At 38.8% G+C, this 19079-nt stretch overlaps 2 protein-coding genes across 2 annotated transcripts in view; one reads left to right on the forward strand and one right to left on the reverse strand.

The window, feature by feature from the left end:
* cenpp (centromere protein P) overlaps window positions 1–19079 on the forward strand; it is a gene marked incomplete at its 3' end in the record, with an annotated part of 124062 nt that overhangs the window by 15358 nt on the left and 89625 nt on the right. The window contains exon 6 of the mRNA XM_083939532.1: window positions 3569–3665. Coding sequence (XP_083795658.1) covers window positions 3569–3665 — 97 coding nt within the window. The remainder of the gene's footprint in view (window positions 1–3568; window positions 3666–19079) is intronic.
* On the reverse strand, window positions 7618–14685 carry ogna (osteoglycin, paralog a). The gene is made up of 6 exons (XM_083938988.1): window positions 14409–14685; window positions 12176–12239; window positions 10848–11012; window positions 9795–9997; window positions 9009–9101; window positions 7618–8794 (listed from the first exon to the last, which is right to left on the reverse strand). Exons 1-6 carry the CDS (start codon window positions 14562–14564, stop codon window positions 8624–8626), a joined length of 852 nt encoding a protein of 283 aa, XP_083795114.1. The 5' UTR covers window positions 14565–14685; the 3' UTR covers window positions 7618–8623.

The raw sequence follows: 19079 nt of genomic DNA on the forward strand, positions 1-19079 counted from the left end.
CTGCAAGCAATTACGTAGTTTTCCTCGAATCTGTGGTGAACTCCATTCTCAGTCTTGCGGACAGTATTTACCTGAGAATCAGGAGCACCTGCTCTGTTCTTGACTCCTGTTGGAGTTAAGATATTTTGGTTCTGTTTCTATAAACTATCTGGGTTGTAGGTGTTGTATTGACTGTGCTCAGGTGCATTTTTTTAGAAATGCCACAGAGTGTCTGTTCTGTCAGAGGACCAGCACCACAGAGCACAAGTCTGATTTGCTCCATATCTGAGGCCAAACCACATCTGGATTGTATGGTCGACTCTGCAGAATCTAGGCAAACGAGGGATGGAAAAATACTGGAGATAATGATTCTGACATACTGCTGCCTGAGAGAGAGAGAGAGAGAGAGAGAGAGATTTACAGTCCAAATCAGACTAATAATCTTTGTTAAAACAAGCTGGTCTGAACTGTTAAAGACACACACTGACACTCTAATTTTTATCAGTAGCAGACTGGTTTTCACATCTGTCCTCTTGTCTCCCTGAAGTGGTTTCTTATTTTTTTTTTTAGTATTCAAAGTAACACTGGCTACACAGGCTTCATAGTAAAAGCAGCAGTTCAGCTTCAGTCCTTCAGACAGAATCACTGTAGTTACGTACTTACGTCGTTTAACACTGAAGAAAATAGACTTGCTGCCTAAATGAATGTGTATGTTTAGGTTGATTTTATCAGACAAAGGTATGATCCTATTGAAATTATTATATCAACTGTCTGGTTGTGAGCTCCAATTAAATCAGAAACGTGACAATGTGACAAATCATGAGAACAACTAAATTGAGAATACAGCTGGATTAACACACAGTAAAGGTGATCACAGAGTAGGTGGGAGCTGGAAACACTCCTGTGGTCGCACCCTGAAAACAACCTTCTAAAAAGTGATTAGCTTAGAGTCAATGTAGTCTCACTTTTATCCAGCTGTAGCTAGCAGCAGTAGTTGAAAACTCTTGTAGCCCAACAATCAGCAAGTGACTGCGATGTGGAAACACTGTTGATGCAGTGCATCGTCGGATAGGTCCAGCAGACTCAAGTCAGACTGGAATATGTCAAACGTCTTTATGAACCTCTGCCATTAAAACACAGTGCTGCTCTTGTCATGTGGAGATCCAAGCCGACTGCTCCATGAACCATTTTGATCTCAAGCCTGCAGTTGAACAAACACTGATCCAGGCTGTGTTTACTGGTCCAAGCCAGGCTGATAGTGAGAGGCCAAACTGTGCTGAGGTCAGGACTGCAGCAGGAGCCATCATTCAGCTAAAAGGGAGGTTTACTTTCTAAACAGTTATTTCTTTAAAGACACGGCAACACTTGCCGAATACATCCATGTATCTTGGGCAACGTCAGGGCTTGACATTACCCCTCAAAAGTGGTTGCCAGGTTGGTAATCAGGCATCAGCTTTTGGTTGTCAATATGATGAAAATACACTGAAAGTATAGTTGCCATTTTTAGTCACCTTATACGTTTTGTCAAGTGCAGTTGTCGGGTTCTGGTTCTGACTTTTACAGCAATATTTAATTAAGAATTGGTTGCCAATTTCTCAAAATGGTTGCTAATGGCAACCAGGCAACTGCTACTGTCAAGCCCTGTAGTGTAAAAGTTGTTTTGCTGTGTAGTTAAAATGTAAACTTCCTTGTTTTAGAGAGGGGCTGTTCCTAAAATATACTGTTAGTTGGTCTGTTTTTCTTCATTAACCCGAAGCTGTGCTGTACAGATAACAGACTATAATTGAGATGACTTGTGTCAGCAGTTTACCTCTTTAGCTTTCAGCTTAGTGCAGCACCATATAAACATCAGTGCGGTGCAGCCAGAAGTTGCTTAACATTCCTCCTGAGCTCCACCCTCTTGTCAAAATATGATCACTTCCGGTTTTAAAAAAAAAAGATGACGATGGCCAAAATCCCAATCTCTTTGCTCCAAAATGGTAGTCCACAAACCAATGGGTAACATCACGGTAGCTATGTCCATCACTTATATACAGTCTGTGACAGATAATCACAAATCTGAATCAGTTATTAACCTATCATTCAGTGAAGCAGTGGAGGCACACCAAGTGAACGCAACGTAAATTCTACAACATGGACTCCATGGGTTGTGTTTGAGTTAATTCAAACAAATGATGTGTTAGTTCTAATTCTGTCTATAGATGTTAGTTGGCACAGAGTATCCAAACGGGTTGTTTAATGTGATCATTTTTTTCCCATTGTTTGCTGCAAACACATTTTACTGTTTTTTTGGGATGATGAAGACACAAAAACTTTCCAAGTCTACATTCTCGTTAGAATCACTACATGATAAGAATTTTGTAACCAGTGTGGTTTAACTGGTTCCACACTGTAGATATAATAAACTGCATCATTCAGCCCTGGTAGGACCAAATCAGTTCAAAAAAACAGTATCAATCCAAGGATCTCTCTCTCTCTCTCTCTCGCTCTGTCTTTTTTATAGTGCTCCATTATATGGAAGTGTGCTGCCATGATTCCATCAGCTCTGTTGGAATAACAGTCGTCTGGAAACTTCACCCGGCTGCCGTTTAGCCCCGGGCCCCCATGGAAAACTCTTGAAAGCCTGTAACAGAATGTCCCAGATTTTCTCAGACAGAGAAAACCAGACCAAAACAAATATATAAGTAATTTTTGCCCTTGTGATATACTACAGCATACCATATATAAGGAAGGAAACACCTTGTAACTTACCTTTTACAATTTTTCAATGGGTAGTTCATGATTTACTCAAGGCTGTGCTTTTTGGACATCGTATTTAATCTTTTTTTTTGTTGTCAATTTAAGTTGCCACTTCATTTAGATAGATTTGTTAATCCTGCTCTTTGTCCATAATGTTGGAGTGAAGAGACAAAAGTTATTAAGACTGAATCCTCTACAGTGAAAACCGACTGCTACAGACAGTTGCAGCTTGTATTGAAATAGCACATTGGTCCAGACAGCATAATTAAGTTACTTGTTTAAAGTTTTGTGTTTGTCGTTAAGTGAAAAGTTAGTGCTTGATGACAAAGTTTTCCCTTTTTCTGGTTTTCTTTGGGTTGCTCAATGAGCATCCAAAGTTAAGTCCAGATGGATCGTCATGACATTTTGTACGGACATTAACGGTACCCAGACAATATATCCTAAGGACGTTGAGGGTCTTTGGATCATGACCAAATACCAAAACTAATGCCATTGCCTCCAACTTCAAATGTACTTTTCTTTTTATTGCACGTAAGCAAATGTTAGCAAATATTCTTCATTTTGAATCAATCCAGCTAATAGGTCACATTTCACTTGCACTAAGCATGTGTAAAAGTATAAAGCAGAAGCATATTTTATTTCATAACATTTTAAGACCTATGGGTTCACAGTGTAATAAGGTTAATGATGTCCATTTTTTCAGTTCAACGATGCATATTTAATTGTCACATTTTTGTTATGGATATTTTGTCACACCTTTACTGATCGACTCAGATAATCAACTTTGAAGGGGCAGAACAAATACAACCCCTTTAAAAATGTTTTGATGATGTGTGCCATGTCTCTTCAGGATTGAGGAAAGCGGGGATTTTCTGCTGTTCTTTAGGACTCTCAGGACTTACTTATACAGGTGTGACGTCCGACGCAGAATCTTCCAGCACTTCAAGGTAAGTGAAGACACACCTGCACCCAAATGGACTTTAAACAGGCAACCTCACCCTCACACACCTGCTTTCCACGATTTGTGTGTTGTTGACACATGACAGACTATTTGCTCCTCACAATGAGAGCAAATTGCCCCATGAGACTGCTGCATCTTTTCTTTAATTGTTTCTGTATGAGCCTAGAAACACGAGGCAACATTTTTTACTTATCTGAACGATTTGAAAAAGTATCTATATTTTGACTGATATTACAATTGCGATATGATTTATGATATCAAAATAAATATTTCAGTGGTCAGTGTGCTCTAGTTCTTCTCACTTTTGATCATGCCTTCCTCCAACACACCTGTCACATTCATCTGTGCAGAGATTTTCTACAACAGGAAAGGATCTTGATCTGTACCAAACAAAGACTTTTTTTCTTATGCCAGTAAAATATGACAGGCCGGGGCATCCCCGCAGCACCACAAAACTTAATTCAGAATGGTAAATTCTGGTTTATTTTTCAGCCTTACCAGTTGCTCAATGGCATCTCTACATCATTTGTGGGTGACAAGATCTTTTAGTGGGCAGACCAGATGGTCCATTAGTCAGTATAAGTGGAGACAGACCTAAAATGGGAACTTCAGGCTAGGTTTAATCCTTAACCTCGGCTTGACCCCTGCTGTGTTTGACCCTCATCCATCAGTGAAGGAGCCTTGTTGTCTTGTCCAGCATAGAGGACAGAGGCTCAATCCAGAGGGACAGAGGTTTGCTTTATGGTCCAGAAGACACTGGCTTCAGGTTTTATATTTCAAAACAGATGTCATACAATGACACCCCCACAAAAGCCAGTGTTGTTGGTGAAGTACTGAAATTCAGGCTGATGAAAAAATTAAGGTAAATGCAGTATAGTATGTGTGAATTAGTGTGGGCATGGGCACTTTATTGAAGAGGTAGCAATTACGTAAGTCAAAATCAAGTATTCAAGCTGCAGAAGCAATATGGAACCTATTCTCTGTTTACTTGGAGAACGTAAAGTTCTGCCAAGTTGGCGGTGATGAAGGAGGATTAACCCACATTTTCCATACTGGACCGAGTGCTCCAAACTCTTATTTTGCTTTAGTTGCATTTTCTTCAGTGTTATTATGGAAAAATGTAATTCCCATTGTTACTCTTATGCTGTAATGTGGTCAGTGCCTCGTGCATGCTTTAATGACACACAGACTTTAACATGTATTTAAAGGAATAAATACATAAAGATATAAAACACAAATAATTCACATACAATCCAGAAAGCTTAACATTTTTTTTGTAGCTGGTAGACCACAACATTAACCAGCCAGTCACTGTAGGACTGCAGATGATCGGTGTTTACATGCAGATTACAAACCTCAGACATCTACAAGCATGTGGCCAATCAATGAATGGCATTTCTCCATTGTGGCTGTATTGGTGTTGACTGTTTTGTACACAGACGCACAAACTTGCAGAATCTGCAGTCGGCCATGGGGAATGGTGTAAGCTGTACTAGTGGTGTGGCTTAAAGATGCCGTTATCATTTGGTCATTTCAAAACACAACTTACCATTGTTAGCTTAAGCTCTAATTATATATGTTTTATATTTTTAGCTATATTTGACTGTCTTAAATATTAAATAACAATACATCTGTCAGTAGGTGTCCTCTGATTCAACATAAATAAGGACACCTTAAATCTGGATTTTAAAGAATTTTATCTTGCTTGCTCTCTGGTGGAGAAACAATGTAATAGAGGCACTGTTTCCAACATGTCTCTGACATTTCTGTAGCGACATTTCTTGGAATTTATCAGCCCACACACATATGCTGATTCTGACACTGGAGGTTGTGCCCTCATTACAGTTTTAATTAAAGGATAAGGTAAACCAAATGACGTCAAACCTTTTCATAAAACTCGGCTATTATGAGTATCTTGCATTGTACTTTCAGATGTTAAATTTAGTAATATGGAGTGTTGGGCTGCATCTAATGATTATTTTCTAGATTAAATTCATTAATCTTTTGGTATATAAAAAGTTACAAAGTCCATCCAAGTTTCTCAAAGTCCAAGATGATGTGTTTAAATGTATTGATTTGTCAGTCCAAACCACCAAAGATAGTGAGTTTAATATGATACCAAACATTAATTTGGTATCATATTAATCAGTTATAGATTATTTTTCTGTCGATCAAGTATTTGTGCAGCTCTGGTGGGGTGTAATGAACATTTCAATGTGTAAGGGCAACCTGCAGGGCAACAGATATAATGTTGTTGTTCAGGTTACTTATGGCTGTGGCAATGACATTTATGTTGAATATATTGTCCTGTGTTGGGGGATATGGTGTAGCTATGGTGGACACATTTTTAGGCTCCATTGCTACCTACCTATGGAGTGCATCTCCTCACAAATGTGCCTTCTGGATTTTCAGAGATATCATGTAGATTGTTTTTGTTTTCTGGTGTTTTTATCCTACACGTTTCTGATGCTGGTGGAGATCGTTCACAGTGAGGACAACATTGAAGAAAAACTCAGTTATCTGCTGCTTTTCAGAGACACAAATCTAACAATGACTGCCGTACCACCACCAAAGCCCCCTGTGTAAAGTATAATTATTTTCTGCTAGTGAATGTACTTTAGGCTAAATATTAAAAAGTCCTTATTTGTGACACAAACTCCAACAATAATTCCCAAAACATTTTAATTTAAAAAGTTGAACTTTATTGAGATATCTTCAAACATAGCCATGTCACATACAGATCTTCACATCAGTAATAATTCCTAATGTAATCCTTATTACAGGAAGGAAAGAGTTAGGGACACACGCAAGACATTTTAAAGGCAACACAACAAGTAACTGAGTAACTTTCACATTACTATAGTTCATAGATACATTTTTCCCCAGATCACTTCAACTGGAGTCTATAAATAAAAAAAAACAAAGTAAAGTTAAGTCACAAAATGCTTAAGAAAATCTGCAGTTGGACAAATTGCCCTTTAAGAGAGGCATTTTTAATGGGACAATTATTAAAGAAATAAAATTAATTAAAACAAATGTTGGGTTAATTTCTTGTCATTATCTGGGAGAATACTCAAAGAGAAAAGTATTTACAGACTATTCCAGCTGGCATGCCAAGACAGTCTAATGTGGATCAGATGTCTAAGTCAACTGGGATCAATAATCTTACAAGGAAATCTCCAAGCAGGATACAATGAATGAGAAATGTTATAAATGCTCACAGACTGTTTTCTTTTGATTACCATTTCAAAAATGTTTAATTTTAATGTGACATGGTTCTTTTGGACAACATGAGGGTATCAAACATTCCTTTTGTATGATTAAAATTACTTAATTAATCGAAAATTGAATTTCCCCCTGCGGGATAAATAAAAGTAATTCTTCTTCTTCTTCTTCTTCTAAATCTTTTCTGGAAGATACTGTAGCATCTTCTATCCTCCTGTCATCTCATCTGACTATAATATTAACTACAAAAAATATTGAGATCGGAGTGTATTTTGCCCCACAACATCTAAAATGGTCTGTTTCTTAAACTAACATTCTCCTTCAGTGGTGACAGTATGTCAGACAAAACTTATATAATTTTATTTAACTAAATGCGTTAGCCTCAAAGCCAGTCTACAATTCTAGTCTGGAAACTTTAGTATGAAGCGTGCAATGACAGCACCTGTTGGACATTTTATTTGCTGTAGTATTCTAAAGCATTTGTTGTTGTGATTTAATATAAAAACCTCGAAATGAGAGGTTTTTACGCTAGTACAAGACACTTGTTTAGGCCGGCAGAAGCGACAAAGATATCTAGAAGGTTGTAGCAATATCTTGAATTAAAATGCTACCATTTTAGAAATAACTTCACAAAGAGTTTGAAAACATTGACCTGCTGTGTTTTAAACTAATAAGTGCCGGTAGTAACAAGCAAGCCTGTTGGCTTGTGGCTCGTGTGTGTGTGTGTGTGTGTGTGTGTGTGTGTGTGTGTGTGTGTGTGTGTGTGTGTGTGTGTGTGTGTGTGTGTGTGCGTGTGTGTGTGTGTGCGTGTGCGTGTGTGTGTTTCGAAGTCAAAAACAGTTTGTGTATTTTTATTCATCTAGGTAGTACAGCGTCAGGTCAAAATGAAACAATAAATAAGACTGTCGTAGGGGTGTTGATGTTTCTCCACTCATTTTATGGGTTGTGTTAGTTCTACTCCCATAACGTCACCTGTTGAAAGGACATAAAGAAGGCACTTCACCTGTGACGTCTTCTTAACAGGTGGCCTAAATCTGTCTTTAACTTATAGTCCCACTGTCAAGGCTTCAGTATGCTTCAAAGTGTGTGCCGATTTATCAACAGCATACCAAGCCCCCTTTCCAAAGGTTGAAGGTTCTGCAGGAAAACTTCTGTTGTCCAACACTCTGTCTAACATGCCCAACATAAAGTGATTAGCCAGGTTAACATCTGAGTACATTTATTTGAGGAGAGACTGGCTGAAAGTGTGTCTCCATCCTTATTTGTATGATTCAAGGTGTCAAGACTCTTTCAGTGAGGATATTCATGACTAGAAAAACAGATTTTAGACATGGTCAGACAAACTAGTTAGTTTGAAGCATAATAAGGCCTTCACACCCCATTTCTGGTGGTTTTCACCAATTAATATGACTCAACAACTTATGTGCAACTTCCTGCAGAAGTTTAAAGGCCTCGCACCCCCTACTGGTAAGTAGAACTGAAAAAGGCCAGAGGAGAGAAACTTATTCAATTCTACAACTTTAGTCCAGTGAATGGTTTCATTTCGACCTGACGATGTCACAAGCTGTTTGTAGTTTTGCTGAAGTAAAAACATTGACACCTTTATCCCCACTATGGGATCAGCACCCCAAAATCCAGAACGTCACGATATCCCCTCAGCACTCTGGGGGAAAACTGCTCCATCAGCAACAAAGGGGCTACAATAAAGTGTCTGCCTCATCAGCGGTACCGTCCGACAGGCAGTACCTTCATGCAGGTGAAGCTGTCAGGGTACTTCGACAGCACCACAGGGTTGCCGTCCAAACGGACCTCACTGAGGCTTGGCCGTATGTAGTATGTGTCATTGGATCTGCAGAAGGTGTCTATGTTGACCTCAGTGATGTTGTTGTTCTAGAGAAGATGGAAACATTGTCAATAATGTAACGATGAATGAAATCTAGCTGGTCAACTCATAATCCCAAAGATCAGAGGAAAAGATTTGTCCTGTAATATTAATATCTCAATCACTAAGTAACACAACAACTTGTACAGAAATAAGGGGTCACAGTCAATAGTCTTTAAAGTCAATTTATTGGTGCATATTTTAACAATAAAAGTTACAAACCTGTAGATGTAAGATCCGAACGGTGTGTGGGATGTGTGGAACAGCTTCCAGCTGGTTGTCGCCCAGGTACAAGTTGACCAGCTTGTTCATTTTCTGTTGGGGAGACAAATTCACACCAGTTCAGTTATTGTTAGTTGTTCTTCCCTGTGTGGGAAATTAATATGTATTTGCAAATATACACAGCACCTGGCTGTAAACCAGATATACTTCAGTAATAGCAAAGTTATTATTTGGATCGATTAACTTTATGGTATACATGATGTTTGTTATTTGTTTTTTTTGTGATTGAGATGAAAAGATTTATATCAATCATGTACATTTACCTATGAAGCTGCATGTGGTTAGCTGCGCTTATCATAAAGCATAACCAAGAGTAATTAACAATTACACAAACAGAAATATAGAATCTACAGTTTGTGGTTTTGGGGGTCTAGGAGCTTTATATATTTTTTGTTGAACATCAGCCAGGTATAGTGACTGTGTACAGCTTCCTGAAGTCTTGTTGCCACATTGAGTTTGCCAGGTATGGTACCATCATGTCTGTGCAGAGACCAAAACCAAAACCTGTGCTCACCAATGGTATTTTGTAACCAGGGCTATAGCCTGAGCTGCTGCAACTCATGTAGGTGTTTGAAAGCTTTGCAGTAAGAAAATACAGACTCCATCCGAGCTTTCCTGCAATTGTTTCCATGGTATGTTGCACAATATTAGCACAGACATTCACAGGACACAGTACAGGATTTGGACCATCTGCCTTCATTTTCAGCATGGTATGGTGATGAGTACCTTGAACACATTAGCTTTGACACCCTTGGTTTTGAGGAGGTTATTGTTGGCATTGAAGGATGTGAGTTTGGAAGGGAGCATAGGAAGTTTGACGAGTCTGTTATCAGCCAGAGACAATTCCTCCAGATCAACTAGCTTAGAAAACGCCCCGTCTTCAATCTCTGAGATCAGGTTCCCCGTCAGGTCAATCCTCTTCAGAGAAACTGTTAATGAAAAAAAAAAAGGAAATAATCTGTTATAACATTTGTAGCCATTTTGGACGTTTTCTCTTATCAAATTTGAGCATCCCTCTGTGTTCAGTATTATTTTTATTAATAAAGTTTTCACTAACAGTTTGGTCACTAATCACAGCACTTGCCGGTTTAAGCATTCTGTTTTGGGCTGTCTGGTTCTTGTTTCTTCACTGTTCAAACAAGCTGTTACAGACATCCACCAGTATTATTGTCCCTCTGCAGATGATTGTCCAGCACAAAGATTTCTTACACATATAGTTCTTGTAGACGTAGACCCGATGACCAGCTAAATTGTGAAATCAGGGTGGCCTCTGCTGTCAGAGCTCACCAAATATTATATGTCATTTATGAGCAGTGAGCTAACAGAAAGTCTGAGGCACCAAGTTATCTTGTTTTAGTAAGCTAATGATGCCTAAAATTATTTAGCCTTTGCTATGCTATGACGCATAGGTATTACCATAAAGTGGTACACCAGTGATTCACATTTGCACTTCCATAAACTTGGGGAACTGTGAAGAGACATATTATACATGATGGTCAAAATCTGTGCAGCAGAGGCCAATATATCTTGAGTTTTAGTTCCCAGTTTGGGTCAAGCTCCAAAAACACTGGATCCTAATTTTCTGTAACGCAGTTTGATGGTGTTTCTTTTCATTAGACTCACCCTCCAAAACCAAGCTGAGATAACCCTGTTGACACATGTTATAAGAGCTTTCTGTAATAATAAAATATTATTACTACCAACTTTCAGTCTTTGATGGCTTGACTAACTTGGCTGAGCAATCAATAAGTTAGTGATGGAGAAAGTTTCCAGACTTACCAATGTCAGCAAAGTCTTTGGTGGTGATTTTTTTTATCTTGTTGAAGCGTGCATACAGGTAGGCTGTCTCTTTAGGCAAGGTTGGAACAGTGGTCATGTCTGGACTGACCTCCTCACAGTACACTGAACCAGTCAGACACACACACAGCAGGCAGGTGGGCAGGTCTGCAACACAACCACACAAACATCAAGCCACAGCAGTGCACGTTTAACAACCAACCATTAATCCAGCTTGATTTTAATTCTGAACTACAACTAATAAATATATTCTCGATTAATTGCTCAATTTAATTATCAGAAAATACAATTGTGTGAAGCCCAAGTTGATATGTTGATGTGTCTTGTTTTGTCTCATGAACCATAAAAGCCCAAATATATTTAGTTCATCGCATAAAATAAAGAAAACAAGGGTATGTTTGATACTCCTGTTTGAAAGTTCTCAATTAATTCAGCCATAGCCAACATAGTTTTGAATAAATTTTATGGTACAAAACAAATACTTTTCATTAATAGCAGCCATCGTACTTGCTTTGATACCTTCACATCTTCACTACTGTACTTTGTTTCTTTATATCAGACTCATCCCTAACTCATCTGCAGCTAGTCCAAAATTCAGACGGAAGCCTAACTGGTACTTGGAGACTTTATCTCGCATGAAGAGAGGCCAGAGAGGCCAGTAGCCTCTCTTCACTGGTTACCAGTGAAATATAGATTTATAGATTTTAAGATTACATTTATTTGTTTTCAAAGGACAGTATGTTGAGTACAGTGCCTGCAAGCTTACGTCTCCTCAATCTCAATCAATTACCTTTCGCTCTAACACATTCCCAGTTAAAAGTTTTTGTTTTAATTATTTGATTGTATTTTAAATCTTCATTTTATTTTAAATCAGATCAACACTTATTTTTTAATAATGTGCTCTTTAGATAAATTTGACTTACTTGACGTGATTAGAATAACTAGAATAATTAGCTTACATTTCCAAGTTCTCCATAAGTTATAATTTCACCCTCATTTTATCTTGTGCCAGTTCCTATGACCCAGATACTAAAGGAATAGGTACTCGTGTTGGTTATGAGTTCCCCAAACTCTACAAACGTGGATGAAAAATATATATTATGAACCACACCAATATGTGCTTATGGGTTCAAACCCAACTCAATCCTGACTGTTCTGGGAAATCTGTAGTTTGTCTTTCAAGACCATCAAACCAGGAACAGACTGATTTAAAGCAACTCAAAACCATTTACAAGCAGTTTTAAACTGCCCCTATCATTTAAAATGTGATATTCTTGTGTTTACATGAGGTAAACACATCTTTCTCTTACCAGAAGCGTCTCCTTCTACTTCGATTGGGCTGTCATCAGGTTCATCAGCGAAAGGCAGCGCCCTCTGCAGGAGAAAACACAGTCTGTTCATATAGAGGCCAGCTCATTTGCTAGAGTTACAGATCAGTTTTTGAAATATGCTAAATTTTGGGTAGAAAACAAACAAACATACAAAGAAATCACATAAATGTATAAACCGAATTGTGCTTTGCTTCAAGATGGAGTCTCTTTGCTAACAATAGCAAGTAAGAGGTAAAATACCTCAACTAGTGCAGTTAAACAAGGTGGTCAGGTTTTGGTTAGGTTTGATATAACAATTGAACTGAATAAAATTAGAGATGCTCACAGTTTGACAGTTTCTCTCACTGATGTATTTGAAAAATACAATTTCAACAAACTTACTTTGATTCCAGGGTTGCATTGGCTAGCAGAGCTTTCTTTAGCAGTCCATATGATACTCCATAGCTGGCTACTAGCTGACGTCTGACCATAGTGTTCTTCTGCTAGGTGCATGATTGTAGTTATTAGTGAGCTGCAGTGTTTAATAAATGGTTTCTTTATTGTTTTGAGGTGAAGACTTATTGATTTCCATTGACACCGTTCTTCCTGATATTCGGCTGTTGAGGATAAGTCACCATACTTGGTCAATGCACCTTTTCAGAAGTGTCTTTGTACTCGCTAACCCATGACTAGGCTCTGTAAAATTGTTTTACTGTCGTGTAGGAGCCAATGAAAATCCGGTTGGTTTCAAGGTTTTGTGCATTCCTAGCCCCTGACCCCAGGAACCTCTTAGAGATGTGGAGGTAGTGGTCAATTTCATCCTTGAGCCTGACGAGTCTTTTGATGGTGGTAACTTGTATGACCAGTTGCGCTCACACATTTGAGGGCTCATCTGCAGGGTTGCATCCAAAAAGAATATTTGCAAACATTCAACCAGAAAGAAGGGAACTCATCTGCTAACAGTAAACTAACCCCTAATGAAGTTTGTAATACATTACCATGGGTCAAATTCTTGGTTATTTTATCATCCATCATCAAGGCCTGTGTTCAGTCCTCTTCAGTGGCTGTAACTAATCAAAGTATTCCTGAACGATATACCATCCCCAACCCTGACTGTCTGGCCCTCAAACCAATCAATGTGAAGAAATAGACCTTTCATTAGGATTAAAGAAGTGAGCCTGAATGAAGAGTGTGGTTAGTTGTAGCAGCAGCAGAGGGCATGAGGCCTGTATCTTATGGGTTTGGCACTGACAGTCTTGAATGAGAAACAGCCGGTCCCAAATTAAATTTTTACTTACAAAAACGGATGATATTTTTCATAGCCACATTCAGTCACACTCTTTCATTCTCTGGATCGTTTGTGGGGTTTTCACTTACAACAAATGTTTCCTGACGGATAAACCAGACCAGACTTTGGTTTTGGTTTGTCCAAATACTTCTTGAAGAGGTTAGTGTGGTTAGTTGATGTTTAGTGTGGTCACATCAGGATTCAATTTGTCTGGTGAGAGAACAAGTTAGACACAGATATAAGGGGTGTGTGTGTGTGTGTGTGTGTGTGTGTGTGTGTGTGTGTGTGTGTGTGTGTGTGTGTGTGTGTGTGTGTGTGTGTGTGTGTGTGTGTGTGTGTGTGTGTGTGTGTTATTATCTCTTGGAGAAGGACTGTGAAGTCGAGTGCTGACAGTTTCTGTCGTTAGCAAGTAGGGGAAGACAAATTCACTGACTAAACCATGAAGTGGTTTATATAATATTGTGCCAGGATCACTGATTTTGAATATTTCCAACTATTAAGGATGATTTGGCCTGGGGATCTCTCATTTTATATCTCATCTTATCAATTTTTCATCTGTTTGAGTCATCTCATCTTTTCTTTTGTCCAGTCTGACCAAAATCTTGTTCTCTGTAATCTCTCATATTTACTGTAACAAGAACAGAAGTTTCGTTTTTAACTTATTTCTATACACATTATTGTATATTGTTATTTGTATTTCCAAATGTATCCATATCACTTCAATAAATCACCTTGAATAATTATGTAACAGTGACAACCACAAGTGTTAGGATTGTCTTTTGAAGTCGTGCAAACAGTGAACAGCAAAATCAGTTTTGACAGCTTTAAAAAAACAAGGTCATTTCAATTTGGTTTTAAAGCATATTTTAAATAAATGCATGTGTCAGAGTTATTGAAGATGCATTTATTTGTCAGAGAACCATGCAATAAATAATAAGTTCTTACCCTATCCCTCCTTGATTTCACTTGATCAATGAAGTATCGGTTCAGCTCCCTGCCAGGTAGAGATCCCGGTACCATCTGTGAGTTCAGGTCAACCCTCCTGGCCGAGGCTGCCACCAGCCAAGGCACCAGCATACAGGTGAATAAGAGAGCCTTCATGCTGTCCAAAGCAGTGTGACGCTGACACGCCAGCTTGCCTTAAAGCCTGAGTTTGGGTCAGCAGCTACTCTATGCTACAAGCCCCTGTTGGGATGTGTCAAATGACTGTATTTAAAGGCTGAACCAGTAGCTTCCAGCAGACTCTTAAAGCAGAGTTTATAGAGCAGAGCACTTAACCCTTCCCTGACCACCCATCATCCATCTGCTTTGAGAGAGCGAGCCAAAGACACAGACAGGATGTACAGAAAGAGGCAGACACACCAAAAAGCAGGCACATATGGAAAAAGACAAAGAGTGAATAAAGTGTCCATTTAAGTGTCCCTTAAATGTGAACAGGAAAAGTAAATGCAAAAACTGCAGAGACAGCAGAAACATTTAAAGTTGACAACCACAGCGTGAGTGTGTTTTGTCAGGAGGAATGTCTGTGGTCTCTGCCCGGCCACTCGGTATTGGCTCGTAATAACCAACCTATCTTTCATTAGGCTGGATGAGTGCTTTTTTTTCTTCTTCACTGGCTCTGTTTTTCTCTCAGCCGTTGGTCAGACATACACATTAAGCTGCCGCTAGACAGACACTGATTATAGGCTGGATTTATGTGATTACTTTGGACTGACCAATATTTAAATCTGCTTTGATTTCTGGATGATGACTCCTTGGAGTGAGGTTTCAGATTAGGGTTGACGTTACTCAATGCTTTCACTTTCTTTTCAATTATCAATCAATGAAGCTTTTTGCAAAAACAATAGTTTGTCAGGCGAATGAGGACGTTCAATTGAAACATACTTTAGCGACTGGTAGTGGACGCGTTTTATCCAAGTGATCTAATCTGTTGAATCATGGATTGGCATAATGTCAAATTCAATTTAAGGTTTTGTAATTTTGAGAAGGCAGGTCTTTTATTTGAGTGGTAGAGTTTCTGTTTTAATGTTCCCACTGTGCAATAATAATAATAATAATAATTCATTTTATTTATAAAGCGCTTTTCAGTGACCCAAAGGCGCTTACAAAGACATGAAAACAAAAACAAGGGGTTGTTTTGTAATGCCAGGCGACGTCTTTTTTCGATGTTTGCCAAACGTCCAATGTTGACGTCCATAGGACCTCCATGTAAGGGCTATTTATAGTCTAAATGTGGTCCTTTTGTGGACGTCTTTTCAACATCCAAGGACGGGGATCGAACCGCTGACCCTCCGAACATTGGCCAACCCGCTCTACCACCTGAGCAACAGCTTACATTAGTTGTGTTGCCACTAGTCCTATAGAGTGGCCGCTCTGAAAGTTTCAGGACACGCCCTCTCAAATGGCCGTTCACTTGGCGTGTTTCCATTACAAAAAAAGGCCCGAGAGGGATTTACAAGACTCCAGGGGTGATATAGCACTCTGAATGGGTTTCTATCGCCGGCGATCAGCTGATCAGTGTTATAGCACTCGCCCTGAACAATAAGGAAGAGACGCCAAGATGGTCCACTCTTCGTCGGTCCACCTATCGATAACTCTGCTCTTTGATTTTTGCTGCTCCATATTCTTGATAAAAGAGTGCTTGCTACTGCTTCACCGGCTTTTAAAAATGGAGCAGGTTGTTGCGGCATGAGTACTACCTCACATCCCGCTTTGCACGTCACATCCCGCTTAGCGTTATCAAATCAGCAATCAGGTATATATCGGGACAAAAGAACCCTGCTTTCCGACAGGGCCATCTTCTACCCGGTCAAACGGCCTCCCGAGCGACTCACATGCAAATTAGGGGCGTTTTTGGCGAGATAGACCCACCTCTGTCCGGGTAGTCCACCATAGTTGAAACGCACCTATTAGCTTGTTGCTCCTGACCTGCATTTTCTGGCTAGGTAGTATTTGACTGTCGGAGAGTTCTGTCATAATAAGGTGGATAGGCTACCATGAAATTATTTTCCACAGATTGCATTTCCAAGTAAAAAAACAGATAAATGCAAAAAATACATATATGCATGAATAGATAATTAGATTATTCAAAATTAACCAGTTGAAGAAAAACAGGAATGTATTAAATAAAAAAAACACATTATGTACATTTCCTGCAGCTGTCATAGACGTCCAAATGACGTCCAAAAAATGTACCCAGTTCAAAGGTCAAATGATGATTGGGCGTCCAAATAGTGGACCTAGTATGGACGTCAGAATAGATGTCCAGAATTGGTCATGGACCGATTAATGGCAATTTATTTTTGCACATTGCGGAACATTGCTCATTGCACGAGTTCCTGCACGGCCCATAATACTGACGCACAGGACGCAACAGGAGAGAAATAAAGCCGATGAGAAGCGAGATGAGTTGTTGGGTTGAGTGGGCAGACATTTGAGTTCTAAAAAAACAACCAAGTGCAAATTGTGAAACAAAGAATTGACCTCTCACCGGAGCTCTTCAGTCTCCGAACATGTTGCAGCTAACGTTAACACAGACAATGCTGGAGGGACTGTTATTAGTCGATGGATCATTTTTGTCTCTGTGTTTTTGGAACCATGAGAGAAAAAACCCTTTATGTTTAACTTATTTTATGACAAGGATATTATTTTAAATATTTTTGCAATGTTGGGTTTCCACTTTTCTTGAATATACCGTACTAAGCAGCACTGTTTTATTTTGTATAAACCGAAACAAATGTGTTTAAGACGTAAAGGTTTACAAAAAGTTAGTGCTAAAGTGATAAAAATTAGTGATAAAAATAAACAAACATTTTGTTGTTTAAACAAATTTTTGTGTCTATTCATTGATTAGGTCATATATCAAAATCCATTTAAATTGAAAACTGTTACTTCTTGTGTCAAATATTGATATGCGATTAATTACGATTAATTAATTACAAAGCCTCTAATAAATTAGATAAATTTTTTTTTAATCGTGTCCCACCTCTAATATATACATATATATATATGTTTTACTTTACATGAAGCTTAAGTTTTAAATGGGCCTAAATGGCATAGGGTGCTTTATCTAACAACTGTAGACTCTATTCGTGTGATTGGAGCAACAACAGTCCAGCAACATTTGGTGTCCTTATTGCTTCCTTCCTGATATTGTGGTGTCTTGAATGAGAGTGCTGTTCTTAAAGCTCCGCATCTTTGAAGACTTCTGACCTTGTGTTCTGATTCCTGGCATGTAATCTTATTTGGTTGTCTTACATAACTTCTCAGTGTGTCCAGTCTTTGGTTTAGCGGAATGGTTGATTAGTTGTGAAATAGTGATGTAGTGAATTTAACATTATCAACACTTCCTCAGTGATATTAATTTAACTTCTTAGGCCTATCCAGGCTTAATGAGAATCTTATTGTAAATGTGAATGTTTTGTTCAAGTACAATTCAATTGTATTTACAGTGCCAAATCATAACAAAAGTTATCTCAGGACACTTTACAGAGTAGGTAAAGACCACACTCACTTATTTATGATTTACATAGACCCAACAATCCCCCTGTTGAGTACACAGTGGCAACGAAAACCTTCCCTTTTTTAACAGGCAGGTACGTCAGACAGACCCAGCTCTATGGAAGACGGACATCTGTCTGCTCCGGTTGGGGAGGAAGAAAAGGAGAGGGACACAAAGACAGACAGACAGACAGAGAGACACTTCCAGAGTTGCAAGCAACCACAAAAGTAACAGTAACTATAATAATAGCTAGAGTAATGAATAGTAGTGTGAATGTGACGTTGATGTTATGGCAGTTAATATAGTAGAATAGCAAGAAACAAGCACAGCCCAGGTGACAGAATATAACAATGATAATAACAATTATGGTGGTAAATATGATCAATGTTAAGTAGCAGTAGTGATACAATGAGACATACCACTGATGGTGTTTTTATTGCTACAAATTTTATAAATTACAAGACTAATCATAGTATATATGAGTAAAAGTGATAAAAGCAGCAGGAAGCGTCATGCAGGACCACGGCAGCAGGCACCACCACGATCATCAGAGACCTGCGAGACGACAAAGCACAAACAACTCCGGGAAAGAAGTTGAATTAGTAACATGCATTGATGAGACATGAATGATACAGACAGAGAGGAGAGAAGCTCAGAGGATCAGGAAAAGTATTATCCCCCGGCAGACTAGGCCTATAGCAGCATAATTAAGCAGAACAAACTCAGCTTAAAAATAAATTTGATTTTGTTGCATTATGGCTGTTAATTTTTTATTTGATTCATTTAGATGACCATGAGGCACACCGCGTTTGTATAGGATACTGAGCTGGAAAGTGATCCACAGAGCTCGCAGAGAGGTGTGTAAGACTGCAACTCTGCTTCCTGTGTGTCTGTGGTAAGGGCAGCGCAGAGAGGTGTGTTAAACTGTGACTCTGAATCCTGATCCCAACACTGGGTTGTTGTCATGGTTTTAGACCGCTAACAACTTTTTCCAGGTTCTTATATATGAAAGTGACACCCTTCAAAGTTGGATGAATACCATCTCTCCTAAGACCAGGTTTTCCCCAGAAATTGTCTACGAAGCACCACATTATAGACCGGTCTGTGTTAAGATT

The sequence above is a fragment of the Echiichthys vipera genome (genome assembly GCF_963691815.1).
Source record: "Echiichthys vipera genome assembly, chromosome: X".
In the NCBI taxonomy this organism is placed as follows: Eukaryota; Metazoa; Chordata; class Actinopteri; order Perciformes; family Trachinidae; genus Echiichthys; species Echiichthys vipera.